General features: G+C 42.0%; 1 protein-coding gene across 4 annotated transcripts in view; it reads left to right on the top strand.

Moving 5' to 3' along the window:
- The first annotated feature begins 7,721 nt into the window (after positions 1–7,721).
- LOC122641494 (CSC1-like protein At3g54510) overlaps positions 7,722–21,560 on the top strand; it is an 84,137-nt gene continuing 70,298 nt past the window's right edge. For all 4 annotated transcript variants that reach the window (XM_043834751.1, XM_043834750.1, XM_043834752.1 and 1 more), the window contains exons 1-2: positions 7,722–8,229; positions 11,320–11,466. In XM_043834751.1, coding sequence (XP_043690686.1) covers positions 7,946–8,229; positions 11,320–11,466 — 431 coding nt within the window. In that variant the 5' untranslated portion in view covers positions 7,722–7,945. The remainder of the gene's footprint in view (positions 8,230–11,319; positions 11,467–21,560) is intronic.

Genomic DNA, 21,560 nt, shown 5'->3' with positions numbered 1-21,560 from the left:
GGGGGACACGAGCCACTGTAGTAGTCTCGGATAGTAGCGTGGTAACCTCTGGGAACCCCGAGAAATCATAATCAGGGGTCCTCTCTAGAATGCGAACCGCCAAGTCCCTGATGCCTCCATCATATATCTCCTGGTTGTACTGATAAAAGTATGCAGTGATCTCAGGAGACTGCCGATACCCTGCTACTGCCCGCTCCCCAGCCTCAGACAGCTCTACCTCGTGCCTCTGTCTCAAAGCGAGAAGCTCCTCCTCCAAGGCCTGAACTCTAGAAGAACTCTGAGCCGCTGCAGCGGTAGCCACCTTGAGCTCCTCCGACACACTCCGCTCACGCGCCACAGCCTCCTCGCGGGCAGCCCTATACCCCTAAAGCTCCCTCTCCACATTCTGCAGTGCACACTTTATCTGAATCTCATGGAAAGCATGACTCTTTAGTCGAAGCACCGCCTCAGTAACTCAATGTTGGACCTACAATCAACATAGTAGATAATAAACATCCCAAGTATAAGAGAAGCAATGACATAAAGAGAACGAGAAGAGTAACTCATAGAAGCTATGTCCTGGTAGAGACTCTGCGAGAGCGTGGCGTCACTGAACCCCTGGAGAACCGAACGCTCTGCGAGAAGCCTTCCCATGTCCAACTACTCTCGACTCACACCACGAGTGGCCAATGTCCCTCCCTCCAGAAGATCCCACGCCAGCACCAAGGGGGAAGAGGTTGGTGGGTCGGCGGCAATGTCAGCGGAAGCAGAAGGCACCCCTTTCCCCTTAGAAGGGGGTGGAGCAGCGGACCCAGGGGTGGAAACAGGAGGAGACATCCGAGGAAGAATAACACATGGCCCCGTCCTCACCGAGCTGGGGGGATTAGGACCCCCCTTCCTCTTGGTCCCAGCGACCGCAGGAGGAGGAATAGAAGCTAGGGGTACCACACCAGGAGAACCACCCCCCGAAGCAGCAGCCTGGGTGCTCCTCTTTTGCATGTTGGAGCAGAAGAGGCTAAGATCTGGCCTGATGTCCACTGCACAACAACATCCAATCGAAAATACAAGGCAGGTCAGGCCAGGAGTACATAGAAGGAAAGTACACAAGCAAATACCAAAGAAGTCAAGTATCTTACCAGGACTCAACTTCCAAAGACATAAGAAGGCCTTAGAATCCAACTGATAGACGTCGAATGGGTCACATCCCTGACATCGCTGGAGGGAGTCGTGCTCAAAGTCGCTCAACTCTAGAGGGCGGTTCACCCTCTTGATATCAATAACCTCCCAGGTAGACCGCAAGGCACAGTGGGGGACAGTGGCAAAAAAGAAGCGATCCCTCCAGTACTTCACCGAACTGGTGATCCCCACTAGAGGATCGAGCACGGCAAGAGATCCCCTAGGGAGACGACGGTCAAAGTGGTAACACCCACCTTCCCCCTTCTTCAACACATAGATGTAAGAGAACAAGGGAACAGTGGCAGTACGCCCCATCCGGGCGAAGAACACATAGAAGCCCAGTATGACCCGCTAAGAGTTAGGCAACACCTGCCCAGGGGTAAGGCACCAATGCTCCAACACCAGCTCCATAAAGCGGGAGATAGGGAAATGAAGACCATGAACAAAGAAAATGTTGTACAGGCAGACGCCATCTCCTCGATGGGAGTAAGCACAGTCGTTCGGTCCAGGGACATGAAGCATGACCTCAGTGGGTATATAGAACTTCTGGCGGAGGGACGCCAAGTCTAAAGAAGTCAAGATGCTAGCAATATGGGCCGACTTACTCCTAGGGTCGCTGACAGAAGTGGAACCTCTGGAGGCCTGACGACCTCTACTAGGAGCGGAATCTCTAGAAGCCTCTTCCCCATCACTAGCAACGGGGGAAGGCAAGAAAGCAGAAGTATCCGATGGGGAAAAACGACCCCGAAGAAGACTCCTCAATAGATCCGACCCCGACCGAAGTTGGATCAGAGTCATCAGACGAAGACATGAATAGACAAGGAAGCAAACTGGTTACTTACTCAGAATGAAGGCCTCCCAAAACCAAGCAACCGAGGAGAAGAGAAAGGAGATAACCTGCAACCTCCAATGCAGAACCAATCAAAAAAAAAAAAAAAAAAAAAATGAAGGATGGTGAAGGAGAAAAAGAAAAGGAGAGAAGAGCAATACACACCAAACACACAGGCGCGGATCTGCCAAGGGCACCGATCGAAGACACGGGATGCAGACCCAGTCAGGAGCAGACCGCCACAGGGGCACCGATTGAAATCAAAGGCGTAGAATGTCAGGCACGGATCACCCTGGAAGCCAACCACAGGTGCGAATCGATGCTAATCAACCATGGACGCGGATCAGTCAAGGCGCGGATTGCCTGAAAGCCAACCCCACGGGCGCGGATTAGTCAGGGCACGGATCGCTTGGAAGCCAACCCCACGGGTGCAGATCAGTTAGGGCGCGGATCACCTGGAAACCAACACCACGGGCGCGGATCGGTTGGGTGCAGATCACTTGGAAGCCAACCCCACGGGCGCGGACTGATCTGGGCGTGGATCACCTGGAAGCCAACCAAGGGAGCGGACCGCTTGGAGTGTTCCCCTCTAGGCACACACGAGCAGCACGTGAGTACACACCCAAGAAAATGGCAGGCACAAGCAAGCAACCAAAGCACAAGGAGCAAGGTTATGGGTACCACACCAAGCAAGTCACCAATTTCAAGGCTAGTGCCTAAGAGCTAAGCAAGATGCACCTCATTGTGGTCAAAGATCAAACACTTGGGGGGCACAATGAGTGGTCACCAAATCCAAAGCTTAAGTGAAAAGTATAAGAGAAAAAGCAAAAAGGGAGAAAAAGCTAGAAAGAGAGAGAGAGAGAGGTGAAAAGCAAAAAGTGAAATGATAGGATGAGTTAAAGGCATATATCTACAAAAAGAAGGAAAAAAGAAAAAAGAGACAAAAAGATGGGGAAGGAGGGGTTTGAACCTATAACCTCTCCCTCACCAAGTTATTCACAAGCACACCCTCAGAGAAGAAATTACTCGCAGGGAACCCCCTAGTTGATACAAGGAGGCGGAGGATACTCTCTTGAGCACTCCGTTCCAAGAGAGTGGGGGGCAAATGATGAATCGAAATTCACTCCAACCAATCAGAGGTCGCCACGTGTCCTGGACCAAGAAAGGAAACCAAAACAGGGCCAGTGAAGGACCAACCGCAGGCACCATCCACCAACACCCATGGGCGTGGCTACCCTTGGGCGCCAACCCCCTTGGGGGAGTGGACCTCCCTGGATGGCAACCCCCCTGGGGTGCGGACCTGGGCGCCAACCCCCTTGGGCACGGATCTCCTTGGGTGCCAACCCCCTTGGATGAAGATGCCCTGGCTCGGCTTCCCTGAACACGACATCCCCGGGCACATTCTCCCTTGAACACGGCAGCAACCACTGCCATCAACAAGACACAAACTACATCACCAAGGACTCTAGGCCACCGCCTGTCAAGTCACGTAGTCTGAACGTACTCATGCACTAGGAACCTCATCTACCATGTAGATAGGTCTATCCAAGGATACCAAGTCTATCAAGGACACTGCGTCTCCCAGGAAGACGACTCCCAGGTCTATTGTGACACCACATCTCATGAGAAGACAACCTATCAGGGAGGAGCCCCGCCACTCAGGGACTCTATCACCTACGGCAAACACTCCACATCAACTAGGACTCTCCACTCCGCCATACACTACTTTAAAATACAAGGTATACAGCCCCGTCAAGGGACATCTGAACTCATCTTGAATATTGCTATTCATCTGTTTGCTCAGAGAGATCTAACTTAGGCATCGGAGAGTCCTAGGCCGGAACCACACCGGTTCTCCTTTGTCATCCAGGGTCTTTTGCAGATTACGGCACTCGAAGGACCGCTGAGCAATTTCTCAATGCAACAGTAGCCGTTTGTACTAAAACAAATACTATTACACTTATTACACAGTCAAGGTGACAAGTTCAGTAAATGGAGAGAATAGAGATTGAAGCTAGAGCCAAACATAGAAACGTCACCATTCAATAATACATTCAAAATGTACGAACAAATTTTAATCTAGTGTATCTAGAGTAGAATCATCACCATTCAACTAGTGTATCTAAAAGAGAATCATCCATGTGTATTTAGAGTATAATGATCTCCATTCATACTAGTGTATCTAGAATAGAATCATCCATGTTTATCTAGAGAAGAATCATCACCATTCAAGTGTAAAGTGCTTTGACAAAATTTCCATGAGGCAGATAAGAGCCTTTCAACACTGCCAACATGAGTTACCAAATGGAAGCTTCTTTGATCAACCTTTTTGCTACCAGGCAACTCACCCAGCAAGCTTGTTGTAGTAGCAGCAACAACAGCAACATGAAAACAATAACAACTATAAATTAAATCTGTAGCAACCCATTTTGCTGCTAGTGCTGCCGCCACTTGTAAATAAGTTGAACTCATAATTACAACTGATCTATGATAACAGCAAACCTCTCCCCCTCATAAAGGAACAAATTTGAAAAACATGACAACACAAAATTCAGCTAATGGTTAATTTTGACATTTCTATAATTCATTTTGTTAGAAAAACACTGATATCAAAAGAAGGGGACAAAGAGATAGCCTGAGTCGAACGAGAACGCTCTGTCCTTAAGACAGTATTTGCACCCTGTTACTGCACTGGGTTGCAGCAAATCTGCCTCCTAAGATAAAACAGGCTAGACTGATTACTGATTTGCAGAGACAATAATCACTTGAAACTATCAGAGAATTGAGAATTTATTAATGCCTGACTGACTGAAATCGTACCACAAAAATTGAATGATTTGGGCTATTCATTTCACCTCTATTTATAGTGGTAGATGTATCCTTTCAAAACACCTCATGGAATGGGTGTGTCCATTGACATGAGTGGATAGGATTAAAAGATTCTAATCCAAGCACTTATATGTAAGTGTCTCTTGAAGATACCCCATGGTGTAGGTGTGTCTCTTGGAGATACCCCATGATGTAGATGTGTCTCTTGGATCAATGAATTAGATTAAAAGATTCTAATCCAAGTGCTATGAATGCACCTATACAAATGGATATGTCTTTTTGAAGATACATGTCCTTTAGCCAAATCAGGCCAACATTGAACCAAAGAATGACCTAAAACCTTCCACACAATTATTGAAAAAATTCCAACACATTTCTTCAAATTACAACAAACTGCCCACAACCACATACAATTTTGTTAAGGAAAGAGTATTTGTCTTAGGCATTCTCTTCATGCAGTTGGAATTTTTGAACCATTCTCAACCTTTTGTATACTACTCTAGTAGAATCATCACCATTCAAACTAGTGTATCTAGAGTAGAGTCATCATCACCATTTAATAAAACCAGTGAATGTATCTAGAGTAGAATCATCCATGAATCTTTTGCCATAATTTCAACCAAACAATAATACTTTCCAGCAATGAATATCTTCTAAGCTCAAATGTATCTAGAGTAAAATCATCATCAATCAATATGAAGAAATTTGCAGACAAACTAAACAAATGAGATTATCCAATTAATAAAATGTTTACTAGAAAAATAGCTAAAACTAGTGAAGAACTAAATCCATAAGCATTAAACCTTGATGAGTACACAATCAAACATTTTAATCTATAGAGGTTGAAAAAGATCTCCGGACGAAAATCCATAGAAAATAGGCAGAGCCAAATGAGGCAATGCTTGAACAATATAGTAAACAAACCACTAATTACAATGTGTTAATCATAACTAGAAATTATTGATTACAATGTGTTTGAAGATTAACCCTAGATATGGGGTTTATGGTATTGGAAACCACTGATTAATGTGTTCAAAGATTAAAATCTTGGTTTTATGAATTCAAAGGCAAAACTTGCTCAACCGCTAGTTACAGAAGTAGAGTGAAAATCAATAGAGCATGACCATGGCTTTTACACAAATCTTAATCAAACCATCCATAAAACTAATGGACCATCCATGTGAGATTTTCGATGCTACAAACCCAAGATCCAATACCATAAAAGTCAAATCTAAGGAAGTAATAGATGTTTTGTGAAAGAGACTAAAGAAGAATACTAGGGTTTGTGGGAGAGAGAGAGAGAGAGAGAGAGAGAGAGAGAGAGAGATGCAGTAGTGATTGACTTGGGAGATAGGCTTTGTTCGAGGAGTGAAGGGTTGGCACTTGCAGCGGTGATCGACTTGGGAGGTCGACTTCGATCAAGGAGGCTAGATCGAGAATTGTAACCATGGAAGAAAAACTCGATCGAAACTTGTCGAAACCATCGAGTTAACCCGGTTTCGCAGGTTTTCGAGACGAGTTGAAGGGAGATTTTATAAAATCCCTGCATTTGACCGGGTTTTGATGGTTTTGACACATATGCCCATCGAAACTAGGAAAAACTTGGCTCGAAACTAGGACAGGACAAGTATTTATACCAGAAACTACCAGAAATTAGGGCAGACACTTAGTTATGTGTAACATCATTTAAGTAAATGTTTTTGTATTTGTATCTCATTTGCTTAAGATATTATTCATAAATAAGCAAATACTCTCTATTTGAATCTAATAAAAATAGTTAAAAAATCAAATTCCAAAAGAAAAAAAAGTCAACCCCCTAGTTCAAGAACAAAAACTGGATTTTCGACGGTAGGTGCAATTTTCAACTTGCTAATGTTGGGGTTTTTCTCAAATCTAAAAACTTTATAAATCCTAATATGGTAAAACATTGCTAAAAACCAAAAGTGCGGTAAAATATTCATTTGTTTTGATGTCCAAAAAAATATTTTCATTCAAAGCGATTTTGACAACATTCGTGCACACTAAATTAAGTTTGACCGGTACATAACTCCTTCAATATAAATCAGATTTGAGCAATCTTGGACTTATTGGAAAGCTATCAAAACAAAGTTTTCTAACAAATCCAATATTGTTTAAATCTCATTTATATTAAAGGAATTATTTTTCAGTCAAACTTTATTCGATACCATGTCCAAGAACAATATACAGTATCAAACTTTGATCAAAACCACAAGGAATATTTTTAGTGTTCTCTATGTGAAACTAATGCATGGATTGAGTTTAAAATGTCAAAAATAGGTAGCACAACAAAACTCAGGACAAAAAAACAACTTCTGGACTTCGAAACCAAGGTTCGAGTTAGCTTGGAGAAAGTCTTAGGTTTTGACCGAAATATGGTCGAAATCGAGACAAACTCAGTTTATGGCAGGTTGAAACCTAGTCGAAACCCGAGTTTTAGAGCCTTGGTTGTAACAATGGTAGAGGTCGACTTTGTTCAAGAAAGCTATCGAGAGTTGGGAGGTAAGTTTGTCGAGGAGATAGAGTCGATTGGTTTTTTTTTTGTTCTTTTTTTATCGGGAATGATTTTATTTTAGGATACAATGTGTTCTCCAAAGATGATCTATGTGATGAAAGAACATGTATTTATTGTTCTGTGAAATGTGTTTCTCAGCCTATTTTCGTGTCGATTTGTTACGGAAGAACAAGACAATAAACCGAATTTGAGGCAAACAGCCTTCACCTATTCTTCTGTTCCATCAAATCAGAAGGACTCTTCTTCAGGAGGGTTACCAAACGCAGCCTTATGGTTATGTAGAACAATTTTTGCCACATGATATAAACTAATCATGGAGAAGAGGACAAATACATTTAGATACTTTTTCTTATAACGTAGTTGGACCTACAGGACTAATAACTGCATATGAGTAGCAGAGGATCCGCCATCCTTGGGACGCATGTCGCATGGCCATGGCATGCGGCAACGGCGAGGAGTTGTTCTGTTCTCACGAAACGAAGCCACGTACAATCAGAAGGTGGCAACACTCCAACTCTCTCATTATCTCTGCCCGAAATTTGTATTCTCTCTCTCTCAGTGTGTGTTTGCTTCAGACTTCGTTGTTGTACGTTTGAGAAATGAATGCTGAGAGTCTAGTCGCTTCAGCGGCCATTAACATAGGCCTTGCCTTGATTGTGCTCTCGCAGTTCTCAGTTTTGAAGAAACAACCTTCAAATGCCCCAGTCTACTACTCTCGTCGTCTTGCCAGAAAGGACCAAATCTCTTTCGATGAAGGCTTCACTCTCTCCCGCTTACTCCCCTCTGTCTCTTGGATTCCTCGTGCTTTTCGAGTCTCTGAAGAAGAAATTCTCGAAACCAGTGGCCTTGATGCTCTTGTTGTTATCCGCCTCTTCAAACTCGGGTAAAATAGTTCATTCCATTTTTTCCCTCTTATGTTTTGATAGGGTTTATACTTTATAAACCAATGAATCAATGATGAATTCGACAATAATAATAATAATCACAAGCCTCAATGATGCATCACTTACTCTGTTTTGAATTCTTTGGAAATACAGAATGTTATTTAAATGCTGTTGTGTTTACTTTGCTCTACCGTTTTAGACTTGTAGTTCTTTACCTTTGAACGTCCTAGCATTCCATTCTCTCCCAGATTGTATAAAGAGTGACCTGCCACAGAAACTTGCCCTTTTAACCAATACTACATCAGTCATCACACCCTACAATGTCCTTAGGAAAGACTCAACTCCTACAACTGTTCTAACTTAGAATAGTCTATTTATCACAACTCACAAGTGGTTCAGTCTTAACTTAGGAAAGACTTAACTGCTACTACTGTTCTAACTCAGAATAGCCAATCTGTCAAAATTGGTTGTCTTAACTTGAGTCAACAAAAAGGAAAAAGAAAGAGGGTGACCCCCATATACATTATTGGTTTAGATGACATCAATCAGTTTGGGATGAGTTGAGTATATTTTCTCTACGCATTGGTGTAAATAAATCACCACTTGTTAGGGCGTTACCTGAACGGAGATAAGAACGTAATGGAAGAGGATCTCTTATGGGTTTGGTTGCAAGCTTCACAAACTCGAATGATCTCCTTTACAATTTTGGAATATCTTGAAAGGCTTCTCCAAAGAAAGAGAGCTATCCTCTACTTGAACTTTGTCCTTGCTTGAAGAGGGAGAATATTTATGAAGAAGACTTGAAGAACCTGTCATTTGGTCAGTGGTACCGGAGATGATCTAAGGGCTGGAGACAACCGATGCACAGTGACCACCGAAAGGGATACCTGAGTGAGCAAAATGGGAACCTGAAGGAGTAGGGGCTGTTGCAGTGGTAGTGGAAGATGCAGCGGCAGCAGATGAGCCCTTCAATATTTGACGGAAAGCTTGGAGGGCTACCTGGGAGAGACCAATTTCAGTAGTGGGTGTTGTGGTGTGTCTCAGTGTGATTACCTTTGTCTTGGACTTACCACGGACAGCACGTTTGGCCTCAAAATCAGCAGGTTTTCCATGGAGTTTCCAGCATGTAGCTTGGGTGTGATAAGGTTTGTTGCAATGCTCACATTTAACTTGCTCCTTAGATGAAGCATTTGTGCGAGAAGATCCATCAGTAATGGAAGTAGGGTTGGAAGCAGCCTGTAATGCAGATCGATCAGTAGTGGGTGCTTGGAGCATGGCAGTCTGACGACTCTCCTCAGTATTTACCAACGCATAGGACTGCTCCAAGGTGGGAAAAAGGTGATCTGCTAAGAACTTGAACACAAATCTGATCGTATTCAACGTTCAGACCTGCCAAAAAATCATACACTTTGATCTTCTCCACATGCTTGCGATAAGCAGCAATATTGGTTGCACTAGTAGGCTGGTAGTCAATATAATGATCCAATTGTTGCCACAGGCTATGGAAGCCAGCATTGTATTGAGGGATGGACAGTTCTTTCTGTGTGGTGTCATGAACCTTCCTACGGAGTTCATACACCTGAGCATCATTTCCCATTTGTCCGTAGGTTTCTTTTGCAGCTGTCCATATTTGAGTAACAGTATCCAACAACAAGTATTCACTAGCAAGATCTGGTTGCATGGAATTCAGTAAAAAGAACATTACCAGAGAGTCATTGGAGATCCATTGATCTAGAGCAGGGCTTTCTTCAGATGGTTTCACCGTAGTCCCAGTGATGTGTCCTGCAAAACCTTGACCAACAATAGTCAAGTATGTAGACCTAGACCACATCAGGTAGTTGGTACCATCAAGTTTGTTTGAAGCAGTAAAGGGAAGGTACTCATTGCGAGTTTGTCCTTCAGTTCCAGAGGTGGCAGTAGTAATGTCAGACATAGCGACCCAATAAAAATAATACAAGCAGCAAGAGGTGCAGATCGATGAAGGCAAGGATACCCCCAAAAAAATTCAGATTGATTTCTGGGAAAAATTGATTCTGAGATGGGAAAATCAATATCTTCAATCATAGCCGACAGAAAAGGCTAACATATGGATCGAATGCTCCTTTAGGGTATACCAGGCTTCCCTAAAAAAATCATCAGCTTCTGAAAGAGGCAGCCCTAAAATCGATAAAGTCAGGGTTTTGGAGAAAAACCCTGAAAAGTTATGATCGATAGGGGAAAAAATCTTCGGTTGCTGATGACGAATTTGATAGATGCTGTCCAAGATTGCTGATATGGATCTCCAATAGGGGAAGACTCTACCTCCAATACTGAGAAGGACTCGATCTTCAAGAGAGATGAAGACACCAAAATTGCAGAAACGAGGGCAGCAGCTATCGATCCAAATTAACTTCTAAATCATTGATTAATTGAGGTAAAGTGGAGGGCAGCAACTAGATCAATTGATCACCTCATTAGTGCTGCCCTTTGAGAAAGGTTAGAACCAATAAGAAAAAGAGAGAGAAGAAGATCAAGAGAAGAAGAGAAGAGAGAGAGAGAGAGAGAGAGAGAGAGAGAGAGAGAGAGAGAGAGAGAGAGACGATGGAAGGGTAGACTGTTCTGTAACCTAGATCAGAATTTTGGCTTTGATACCATGTTAGCAGACCAGATTAGGGCTGTAATGCTCGAGTGATCAATGTGACCAGCCAAGCTCTTCATTTATAATAAAATCTCAATAGGGAAAATTACATATGTGCCCCCACACTAACCGATTCTACTACTTAGAGTTGGTGGAGGAGGAAAAACCCAAATATGCCCCCACGGCATCATACTCTTACAATTTAACAATTCCTAAGAATTTCTGAGAGTTGTTGCTGTCTTTTGTATCTATCTTACGAAGCTATGCTGGCTTCTGTTTCAGAAAGAACACACTTGGCCACAGGTATACAATCCAAAATTCACTTGCAATGTGCAAAGAAGTATCATTTAATGATTTTTTAAAAAAATTTATTTTATCTTTTGGTTTATGAATTCGGTTCTAGCATTAACATTCTGTCTCAACTGAGATTTTTGAAATCTGGTCTTCAGACTAATTGCTCTCTATCTTGCAGAATCAAATTTTTCTTGGCTTGTTCAGTAATTGGATTAGTGATTCTTCTCCCAATCAATTACACCGGCCAGCATGATCCTTCTATAAGTGACCTCTCCTACTCGATGGATTGTTTCACAATTACTAATATTAGTGAAGGTTCTGACAGGTGAGGCTTTCTTGTTTTGTACACGAATTTGCAGACATCCGATATATAATTTCCTTCCATTTGGAGCAAAAGACAAGTATTATCTTTTTCCCTCTCTTTTTCTTGTACTTTAATTAAACAACTTTTTTTAGGTCAGCAACAAATTTGTCTATATTTCATCAGTTGTGGAATTTACTACTACTGCTATTTTGGAGCCACACGTTTAAGCATGAGCACAAATTTTGCATACGTTAGGGACCTGGTTGTAGTTTACCTTTTATATATTTATCAGGGGAACACTATAAAAACTCTCGAATTATAGACACATCAAGCTTTTGGATTAGAAAACAAGAGAAAAAAAGAAATAGATCAAATATGCTAAATATATGGGTCATAGGAGCTAAAGCTGTTTTTACTCCAGTTTTCAGTTGGACTATTTTTTGTTGTTATGTTATGGTTGGGAGCTCTATTTTTTTTTTTTTACCAATTTACTCTCTTCAGATTTTTTTTTGATCTTGCAATGTGAGTATTTAGTGGTCTATATTCATTAGTGTGCAAATTATTTTTCAGTTAGCAGAAACTTGTTTCATTTTCAAGGTTCAAGAAATTGGTTTGACCCTGGTCGAAACTGAAATATTTCAGATTTTGACCGAAACCTGGCTGAAATCCTGTAGGTTTTGGTGCATGGTTTCGTTTGACCATTTTGGTGGTCAAATGGCCATATTTTGGGCTGAAACTTAGTAGCCCTTATTAAGCATCCCTAAACACAATGGAAGATGAAACCAACTAAAATATGCCATTGCAACTGACAAATGGAGAAAAATCATTGAATATTATTAAATTTCAAAATATTACATCATAAGTCTTCAGTAACTCAACCCACATCAAAGGTGCAAATAAGCAAAAGACCCCTCCCTGCCCTTCCTCCTAGTCTCCTACTCTATGTCAATACTACATAGGGTTCCAGGTGGGCTCAAAAGATGAGGAAGGTACCCCAACCTCAGATATAGATCACTGGGTTAGGAAGATGATGCAAACGTGTCCCCACTGTAGCCTGCTTGGTGGAGATAGGTTGCCAAGGTACCCTTTTTGTCTTTAGTTTTGATGTAATTGCTGGCTGCCGAGTCTGGACCTGGGGTTTAAGTATCGGTAGGTATCATATTGTATCGGCCGATACATATTGGTATCGGTTGGTATTGATGCTGTCGAGATAATTGAATTAGGGTAAGGCTTATTGATCCTTAGATCACACAGGCCTTGTATTTATATTAAGTAGAATGATAAGGATCCAAGTACAAATCGGAATCAACCTCAGTCCTAATCATATTAGGGATTCCTAGTACAACTAGGAATACCAAACTAGGATTCGGTTGAGGGAGATAAACAATAAAAAGGGAGAAAAATAAAAGGGAATAAAGAGGAAACGTCCTAATCTAACTAGGGGTACTTCCCCAATCGGTTAGGGGGCAGTCCTAATAGAATTAGGACTGCTTACCCCAATCGGGTAGGGGATAAGTAACCAATTTCAACACTCCCCCTCAAGTTGGAGCATATATATCATGCATGCCCAACTTGACTAATATAGGATGAAACAGCTTGCTACTCAGTGCCTTAGTGAACACATCAGCTAGTTGATCAGTAGACTTCACAAAGGGAACACAAATGAGGCCAGCTTCAAGCTTCTCCTTGATGAAATGTCGGTCAACCTCCACGTGTTTAGTACGATCATGCTGGACAGGGTTATGAGCAATGCTAATGGCTGCTTTATTGTGACAATAAAGCATCATAGGAAGATGGACAGCAACCCCAATATCCTGCAATAATCCTCTAAGCCACAGAAGTTCACAAATGCCTTGTGCCATCGCACGGAACTCGGCTTCAGCACTAGACCTTGCCACAATATTCTGCTTTTTGCTACGCCATGTGACAAGGTTCCCACCCACAAAGGAACAAGAGCAGAGATAGATTTCCTGTCGGAGAACCAGCCAATCGACATCGAGATAGGCTTGAATCTTCAGTGACCATTGGAAGATAGAAGAATTCCCTTTCCTGGAGCCGACTTCAAATACCTCAAAATACGACGGACCGCATCCGGATGAGAGGAATAGGGATCATGCATGAACTGACTCACCAAACTTACAGCAACTGCAATGTCAGGACGTGTGTGAGGAAAGTAGATTAGGTTGCCCACTAACCACTGATAAGCACCCTTGTCAACAGGTTTACCCTCTTTCTCCCTAAGTTTTGTAGTAGCTTCCATAAGAGTATCTGAAGGATGACAGCCAAGCAGCCCTGTCTCAGTCAATAGATCAAGGACATATTTCCTTTGGGAAAGAAAGATGCCCTTTGAAGATCGAGCAACTTCTATCCCTAGAAAATATTTTAGGGAACCAAGATCTTTGACCTCAAACTCACGGCCAAGAAGAATTTTCAAATCCCTGATTGCAGCATCATCATTAACAGTGACCACAATATCATCCACATAGACTATGAGAAGAGTAACCTTGTTACCAAGTCGTCTGATAAACAAAGTGTGATCAGCATTACTTTGCTTGTAACCTGCTGAGATCATAGCCTTATGAAATCTGCCAAACTAAGCCCTAGGTGACTGCTTCAAACCATCGCTTCAATTTACAAACCTTGCCCTTAGTCCTGTCATTAGAGAATCCTGGTGGAATGTCCATGTATACTTCCTCCTCAAGCTCTCTATGGAGGAAGGCATTTTTGACATCTAATTACTGAAGATCCCACCCAAGATTTGCAGCACAGGATAATAGCACCTTGACGGTGTTGAGCTTTGCCTCGGGTGCAAAGGTCTCCTGATAATCGACTCCATAAGTCTGAGTGAACCCCTTTGCAACCAGACTTGCCTTATATCGATCCACAGAACCATCAGCCTTCTGTTTAACCACAAAGACCCATTTACATCCAACTGGTTTTTTCCCTGGAGGAAGATTCACAAGTTCCCATGTATTATTTTTATTCAGTGCTCCCATTTCTTCCAACATCGCTGCCTTCCACTTTCCATCTGTAGATGCTTCCTGCCAATTTTTAGGAATCAAAACAGAAGAGAGAGAAGATACAAAGGCACGAAAAGAAGGAGAAAGAGAACTATAAGAGACAACACGAGATATAGGATGCAAAGTACAAGTCCTAGTACCTTTGCGATGAGCAATAGGTAGGTCGGAGGAGGAGGGATTACCAAGAGATGGAGGATCTGGATCTGGAGCAGGCAATTGAATGGGTATTGGTGCTAAAGTGGATTGCATCTGCCCTCTGTTGGTTCTGCCCCTTGTGTAAGTGAGTGTGTTGGAGTTGTCAATTCTCTTTTGAAATTCACCAATAGTTCTCTGCATTGGAGTCAGCTCCCCCTAAATAGGAACATTAACATCACTATTTTCTATGGTCTCCCCTTGTAAAGGATTCCCAGTAGGTGAGGGAGGAACAGCCAGAGAAGGTGGGGCAATGTCCAAAGGTGACTGGGCAGCAGTCAAAGGAAGTTGGTCAGCAGCCGTGGGAGGCTGGGCAGCAGCCGTGGGTGGCTGGGCAGCAGCCAAAGGGGGTTGGGCAGCAGCCGTGGATGGTGGTAAAGATGGCTTGGCAGCAGCTAAAGGAACCTCCAGTGGAGGAATCTCAAAAGGCACATCTTTACTTGTACTTTCCCCCTGAAGAGGTGGTGAAGAATAATAAGAAAGCGTCTCATGAAAAACCACATCCATACTAACCAAGGTACGGCGGGAAGGGGGATGGTAACACTTATAACCTTTCTGGGTCGGAGAATAACCCAAGAAAATACAACGGAGCCCCCTAGGCTCAAGTTTGCCAGGGGATCTGGTATTCCTAGCATAGCACACACACCCAAAGACTTTGGGAGGCACAATAAAGGAGGAATGGCCCAATAAAATATCAGAGGGAGTACGGGAACTAAGAACCCGAGAAGGTAACCTATTGATAAGATAGGCAGCAGTGAGGACTGCATCCCCCCAATATTGAGAGGGAACATTCCTCGCAAACATCAAAGCCCTGGCCATTTCCAATAAGTGACGATTTTTTCTTTCGGCCACGCCATTCTGGGCAGGGGTATCAACACAGCTAGTCTGGTGAATAATGCCATGGTCAGCCAAATACTTCTGAAATTGGGACTCAGTATACTCAGTTCCATTATCACTTCTCAATATTTGGAGAGTAGCTTGGAACTGAGTTTGTATCATTTTATGAAAATGTTGAAAACAGGAGAAAACTTGATTTTTAGTGTGCAAAAGATAAACCCAAGTGTTTCTAGAATGACAATCAATGAAAGACACAAACCAACGATGACCAGAAATAGATGGATTACGACTAGGGCCCCAAACATCAGAGTGTACCAAATTAAAACAAGTAGAACTTCTTTTATTTGAAATAGGATAATTTGAACGTGTCTGTTTGGCCAGAACACAAGCCTCACAAAAAAAGTCATCTTTAGTACGTTGGGTGACCAAACTAGGAAATAAATGATCTAAAATGCCTAAAGGGGGGTGACCTAACCGAGAGTGCCACTGGTAGAGTTCAGAAGAGACCAAGGAGTTCGATGCGAGAGGAGATGGTAGTGGCGGTGGAGAGAAGCGACCGTCATCAAGCGGTCTGAGCCACCATGCACTTTACCCAATCTAATCGTCTTCCCAGAGTCCAGATCCTGAAATACACAATGAGAAGGAAAAAAAGTGACTTTACAGTTAAGATCACGAGTAATACTACTAATGGAAAGGAGGTTAGTAATAAAATTAGGTATGTGCAAAACAGAAGTCAAGGGAAGAGAAGAAGTGCATTGTATGATTCCTTTTTCCAGATATGGAGGAAAGGGAACCATCAACCACTTTGACCTTATCTTTCCCAGAAGTGGGAGAATATCTGTGAAACAGACTAGAGGAACCAGTCATATGATCTGTGGCTCCAGAATCTATGATCCAAGGATGGGAAGCCACAGAGGCACAATGACTGCCAAAATGAATACCTGACCGGGCAAAGTGTGAACCTGAAGGAGCTGAAGAATTGGCAGTAGCTGATGTAGTAGAGGCAGTGGCAGCAGAAGACCTGAGCATACGTAAGAGTGCCTGTATATCATCCTGGGATAGACCAGTTTCAGTAGCAAGGGCTGCAGTAACAGTCACAGTTTGATGTGCCTTGGGCTTTGTCTTTATCTTTGTCTTGGCAGCCCGCTTAGCTTCAAAATCTGCCGGAATCACCAAGAGAAGCAGTGCCACTAGGTGCATAAGAGGCTGGGGCAGCAGCCTTGAGAGCTGATCTATCTGTAGTAGGAGGGTGCAACATGACAGCCCTACGGTTTTCCTCAGAGGACACCAGGGCATAAGATTGTTCAAGGGTGGGAAAAGGTTTATGGCCCAACACTTGAACACGAATCTGATCATATTCCACATTTAAGCCAGCCAAGAAGTCATAGACCCTAATCGTGTCCACATGCTTTTTATAGGAAGCAATGTCATCAACTGTAGTAGGGTGAAAATCAGAGAAGTGGTCCAACTGTTGCCACAGGCTGCGGAGAGTAGCATAGTATTTCGAAACAGAAAGGTTTCCCTAAGTAGTGTGAAGTACCTTTTTTCGAAGTTCATAAACTTGAGCATCATTACCAAGCTGCCCGTAGGTTTCCTTGCAAGCAGCCCAAATCTGGTCGGCAGATATTCGAAGAAGAAAATTATGCTGTAGTTCAAGTCATAGAGCCTATGAGGTATGACATGAGAACACCATTATTGGCAAGCCACTTAGTCCGAGCAGGGCCTTTATCACTCGGGCTTCACACTAGTGCCATCAATATGGTCTGTGAGACCACGGCCAGCAATGGCAAAGGAGGCTGATCTGGACCATAGAAGGTAATTAGAGCCATCCAGTTTGATAGGGTTAGGTGAAAAACTGTGATAATCTATCTTCTTGTTGCTATCATGATCCGAGGTAGCTGTAGAGTTGGTAGAGTCACCCATACTGGCAGCAGAGAATGCCAAAAAATATCTTCAAGTGAACTCGCAAATATGAGAACCAGCAGCCAATAAGAACCCTATATCGATATGGTCAGGGTTTTGAAAAAGCCCTGAATTTGATGAAATCGATGAAGGATCCAAGGGGCTGAAAAAAAATCCTGCAGTGAATGGACTTGAACTGAGGATAAGGAGCCCTTAAGAATGGGAGAAAAATCTTCCTGAAATCAGATTCCAAAAAAAACTGCAGTAGCTCCAAATCCGATAGAAGTAGGGTTTTGAAAAACCCTAATTTTGCTAATATCGATCTCAAGGAGGTCCTCTTCAATAAAACTGCACTGTGGGAGCCCAAATTTCTGTCGAGTGGGTCCAAATACGTGGAGAAGAAGCCTTAAAAAAATCAGATACAATAGTGAGCTCAAACTCCTAGATCGACAATTGTCAGGGTTTGGAAAAAAACCCTGATTTGGTAAATATCGATCTCAAGGAGGTCTTGAAACTGTGATCAGATCTGAGATAGGAACATGAAGCAATAATAAGATATTCCTGCTGCAGTTTCTGGTCTTCAAAAAAAGGAGATGATTCCTTGTATTAGAAGTAGAAGCAATCCTCAAAGAACTGAAGCTCCAATTTGCGCAAGCTGGAAGTGCTGGTTCCTATCGAGCAGAATTATGTAGGAGCATCCATGAGGTAATGGGGGCAGCAACTGGATCGAAAGATCACCTCATCAGTGCTGCCCTATGTGACAATAGAGAACAAGGGAGAAGAGAAAGGAGAAACCGAGAGAGAGAGAGAGAGAAAAAGAAAAAGAAAAAACTGAAATATCGTGGGAGATGGTCCCTAATTCGAGATTAGCTCTGATACCATGTCGAGATAATTGAATTAGAGTAAGGCTTATTGATCCTTAGATCACACAGGCCTTGTATTTATATTAGGTAGAATGATAAGGATCCAAGTACAAATAGGAATCAACCTCAGTCCTAATCATATTAGGGATTCCTAGTACAACTAGGAATACCAAACTAGGATTCGGTTGAGGGAGATAAACAATAAAAAAGGAAAAAAATAGAAGGGAAAAAAGATGAAACATCCTAATCTAACTAGGGGTACTTCCCCAATCGGTTAGGGGGCAGTCCTAATAGAATTAGGACTGCTTACCCCAATCAGGTAGGGGATAAGTAACCAATTTCAACAGATACGATACTTATTTTTCAAAAAAATGTGTTTGTATTGATTGATACAGTCTGATGCAGTTAAGATACACTTGATACGTCTACTTTAACCCTACAAAAAAATAGCATAGCAGGTGAAGGCCTTGGAAACTTGTTTCTGTCTTCGATATGAGTTGAAAAAAATCATATGATATAACATAAAAAACAAATCTAATCTTCACCATTTCAACAAGTTTTGGGGTTAGAGTGCTCAAAACAGTTTTTCTTACTCCTTTTCTTCTGTGTTATGCATCACTAGAGTTGGTAAAAACGACTCAAATTCTTGCATCAAGCTGATATATATGAACATCTTGCATTATAAGGTGTTTTATGATTCAAAACTGTATTTTATATGTATCATAATTCATAAGCACAAATATGCATTTCGTGACTAATGGAAAGTAATTTGATTTGGGTAGTATGAAGCAAGGTTTAAAGTATCGGTATCGCGTATCGTATTGGTTGGGTGATTTTGATAGACGTATTGTATCGTATCGTATCGGAGATACATATTGAACGGTGCAGAAGTGCATGAAAATGGTCAAGAAACATAGAAATACACTTTTGGACACAAAAAACAATATAGACAAGCAATATAGTCACTCTATGTCTCTATCATGCATAAACACTAAAATGGAGAAAAATGTGTGAGTAGAAAACTGCGATAATTAAAATTGTTAGAAAAGATGAGGTTTCTTACAAGTAGACAAATGCAATAAATTAATGCAACGTCGAACTTCATAGATCTAATATATATGTAGTACATATATTTTTCCCATAAGCATAGGACTTGATTTTTGGAAGAAATAAAAAAAAAAACTTTATGGAAGACATCTTCGTTTTTGGATGAAAAATCATGGATTTGAGTTCAAATCCTTGCAAATGTTCATCATGCATGCAGCTAATAACTTAGTTGAACCTAAATGCAAAGGTTTATAGCAAAAAACAGAACTAAAAAGCCAGATTTGAAGAAAAAAAAAATCAAGTTTTTTCAAAAAACATACCTTTCCCTACGAATTCCCCTTCAATCTTCGATTTCAGCTTCTTGGATGATGCAAATGATGATGGTTTTCCGCAGTTTGAGTTGTTTTTAGGTGTTGAATGGAAGCCCCAACTTGATTTGTGGGAAAAACCTAGTTTAGAACCAAATTCAAGGTTTAGGGAGTGGCTGGAGAGTGGTTTTTCCACCTCAATACTTGTTGGGTCAAAAAGAGTACTTTTTGGTTATCGGCCGATACATATCGATACGTATTAAAGCCATAAAGGTGGGAATGAAGGACTGATGCAGATCTGAGCTTGAAGAAGAGGACAAAAAAAAGGTCAGAAAATACTGTTCACGTGACACTGTTCACGAGAACAATAATTTGGGTGCATATTCTCCTATTTTAGTTTCTTAGTTAGTTTAGTTTAGTTAGTTTCTATTTTCTTTGTTTCTAAGTTGGAGATTTTATTTAGAAGTTTCTATTTCAATTAGTTTATATTTTAGTTTCATTGCTTGTAATCCAAGTCTCAGTCTTATAAGAGACTTGCTATTGTATTGTTTCTATTTTTATAGTTTCCAATTTTAGGATTTGTCAAAGTTAAAACTTTCTAATTTTTGTAACTTGAGGGGCAAGTGATTGCTTCCTATTTATATGCAAGGCTTTTAGAAGCCAAGGAGACGATTTGAATAGTTGAATGAAAAAATTGGTTTGAAGTGAAAGATTCTCTTATCCAATGGCTGTGACATTAAGGACTGGGGGGCCTGGCTGAGAGAGCCAAAATCCTAGGGCTGAGAGAGCCTGGCTGGTGAGAGCCAAATCTCCTTATCCCCTTCTCTCTTCTTCTCCTATCCTCTACTGCTTCTCTTATTTGATTCCCTACTGTTTCTGCTGTTGTATGGCTGTGACATTAAGGGCTGGGGGGCCTGCAACTTGTTACTACATCTGTGAAGATCTAGAGAGCATCCTGAAAAAACAACTGAATCTGCTGTTGCTGTCCAGAGGCAAAGAAGGCCACTTTCCACACTTGAGTCTACATCAGTTTCTTAGTCTTTGCTGCTATTTCGAAGATCCTAATCTCCCCTTCCTCCCAACTAGGGTGAGATTTGCTGCTGTTGCATACCATTAGTAGATCTTTACTATGTTGATTTCTGGCTTCAATCGATCTCTCACTGGTTTCTCCCTGGTTCGAGATCGATTTTTGCATTATTTGGTGTCAGAAATATGGCGGAGGGAAGTTCCAACCAAACCTCGATAGATCCACCTCCCTTTGTTTTCAAGACCCGAGTTTGTCTACCCAATGGGAGCACAGCCATATTATGTGTTGATGAGAGGCGACGTGACAACATTATTTCACAACCGTGGTGGATATGTTGTCTCAGATAGGAGGGATTTGCATCATGCCTATAGGTCAAGTCTTTGTTGAATTTGAGTGTTCCTCATACTATGACGGTGCTGGGTGTCAGCCGATACCATCTCCAAAGAGCTTTATTGCAGTAGGTTGTGATTGGTTGGACGAGCGACAAGGTTGGATTGAACCTAAAAACAACACGTGTGTCCTACCTTATCGACGCCATCTATACCATTGTTTTACTCTAAAAGGGTTACAACTAAAGGTGACAACATTGATGGTACAGCCACAGGGAACACCGAACATATCAACTCAAAAGCAAGTAGCAGCGACTGTGACTGAAGTTTCACCAACGGCTGATGCACCAACAGAAGATTCTACAAAGACGGTCTATGTTGAAGAAATTCAAGAACATATAACTAACAAAATTCAAGTAGACCAAGCTGCACCAGTGGTTGAGATCGTGGTTGAGAAGCTCAGCCATCAAATTGATATGGAGGTCAAGAACACAATGGTAGAAGACGAACTAGAAGACGACCCCGTGGACACATCCAAAGACGTTGAAGTGGAACACATGGAGTTTGGCATCCCCTGGAAGTACCTTGAA

Source organism: Telopea speciosissima, chromosome 10 (assembly GCF_018873765.1).
Source record: "Telopea speciosissima isolate NSW1024214 ecotype Mountain lineage chromosome 10, Tspe_v1, whole genome shotgun sequence".
Lineage (NCBI taxonomy): Eukaryota > Viridiplantae > Streptophyta > Magnoliopsida > Proteales > Proteaceae > Telopea > Telopea speciosissima.
Note: the sequence above shows the minus strand (reverse complement) of the source record. Positions and strands in the feature narration are given on the sequence as shown.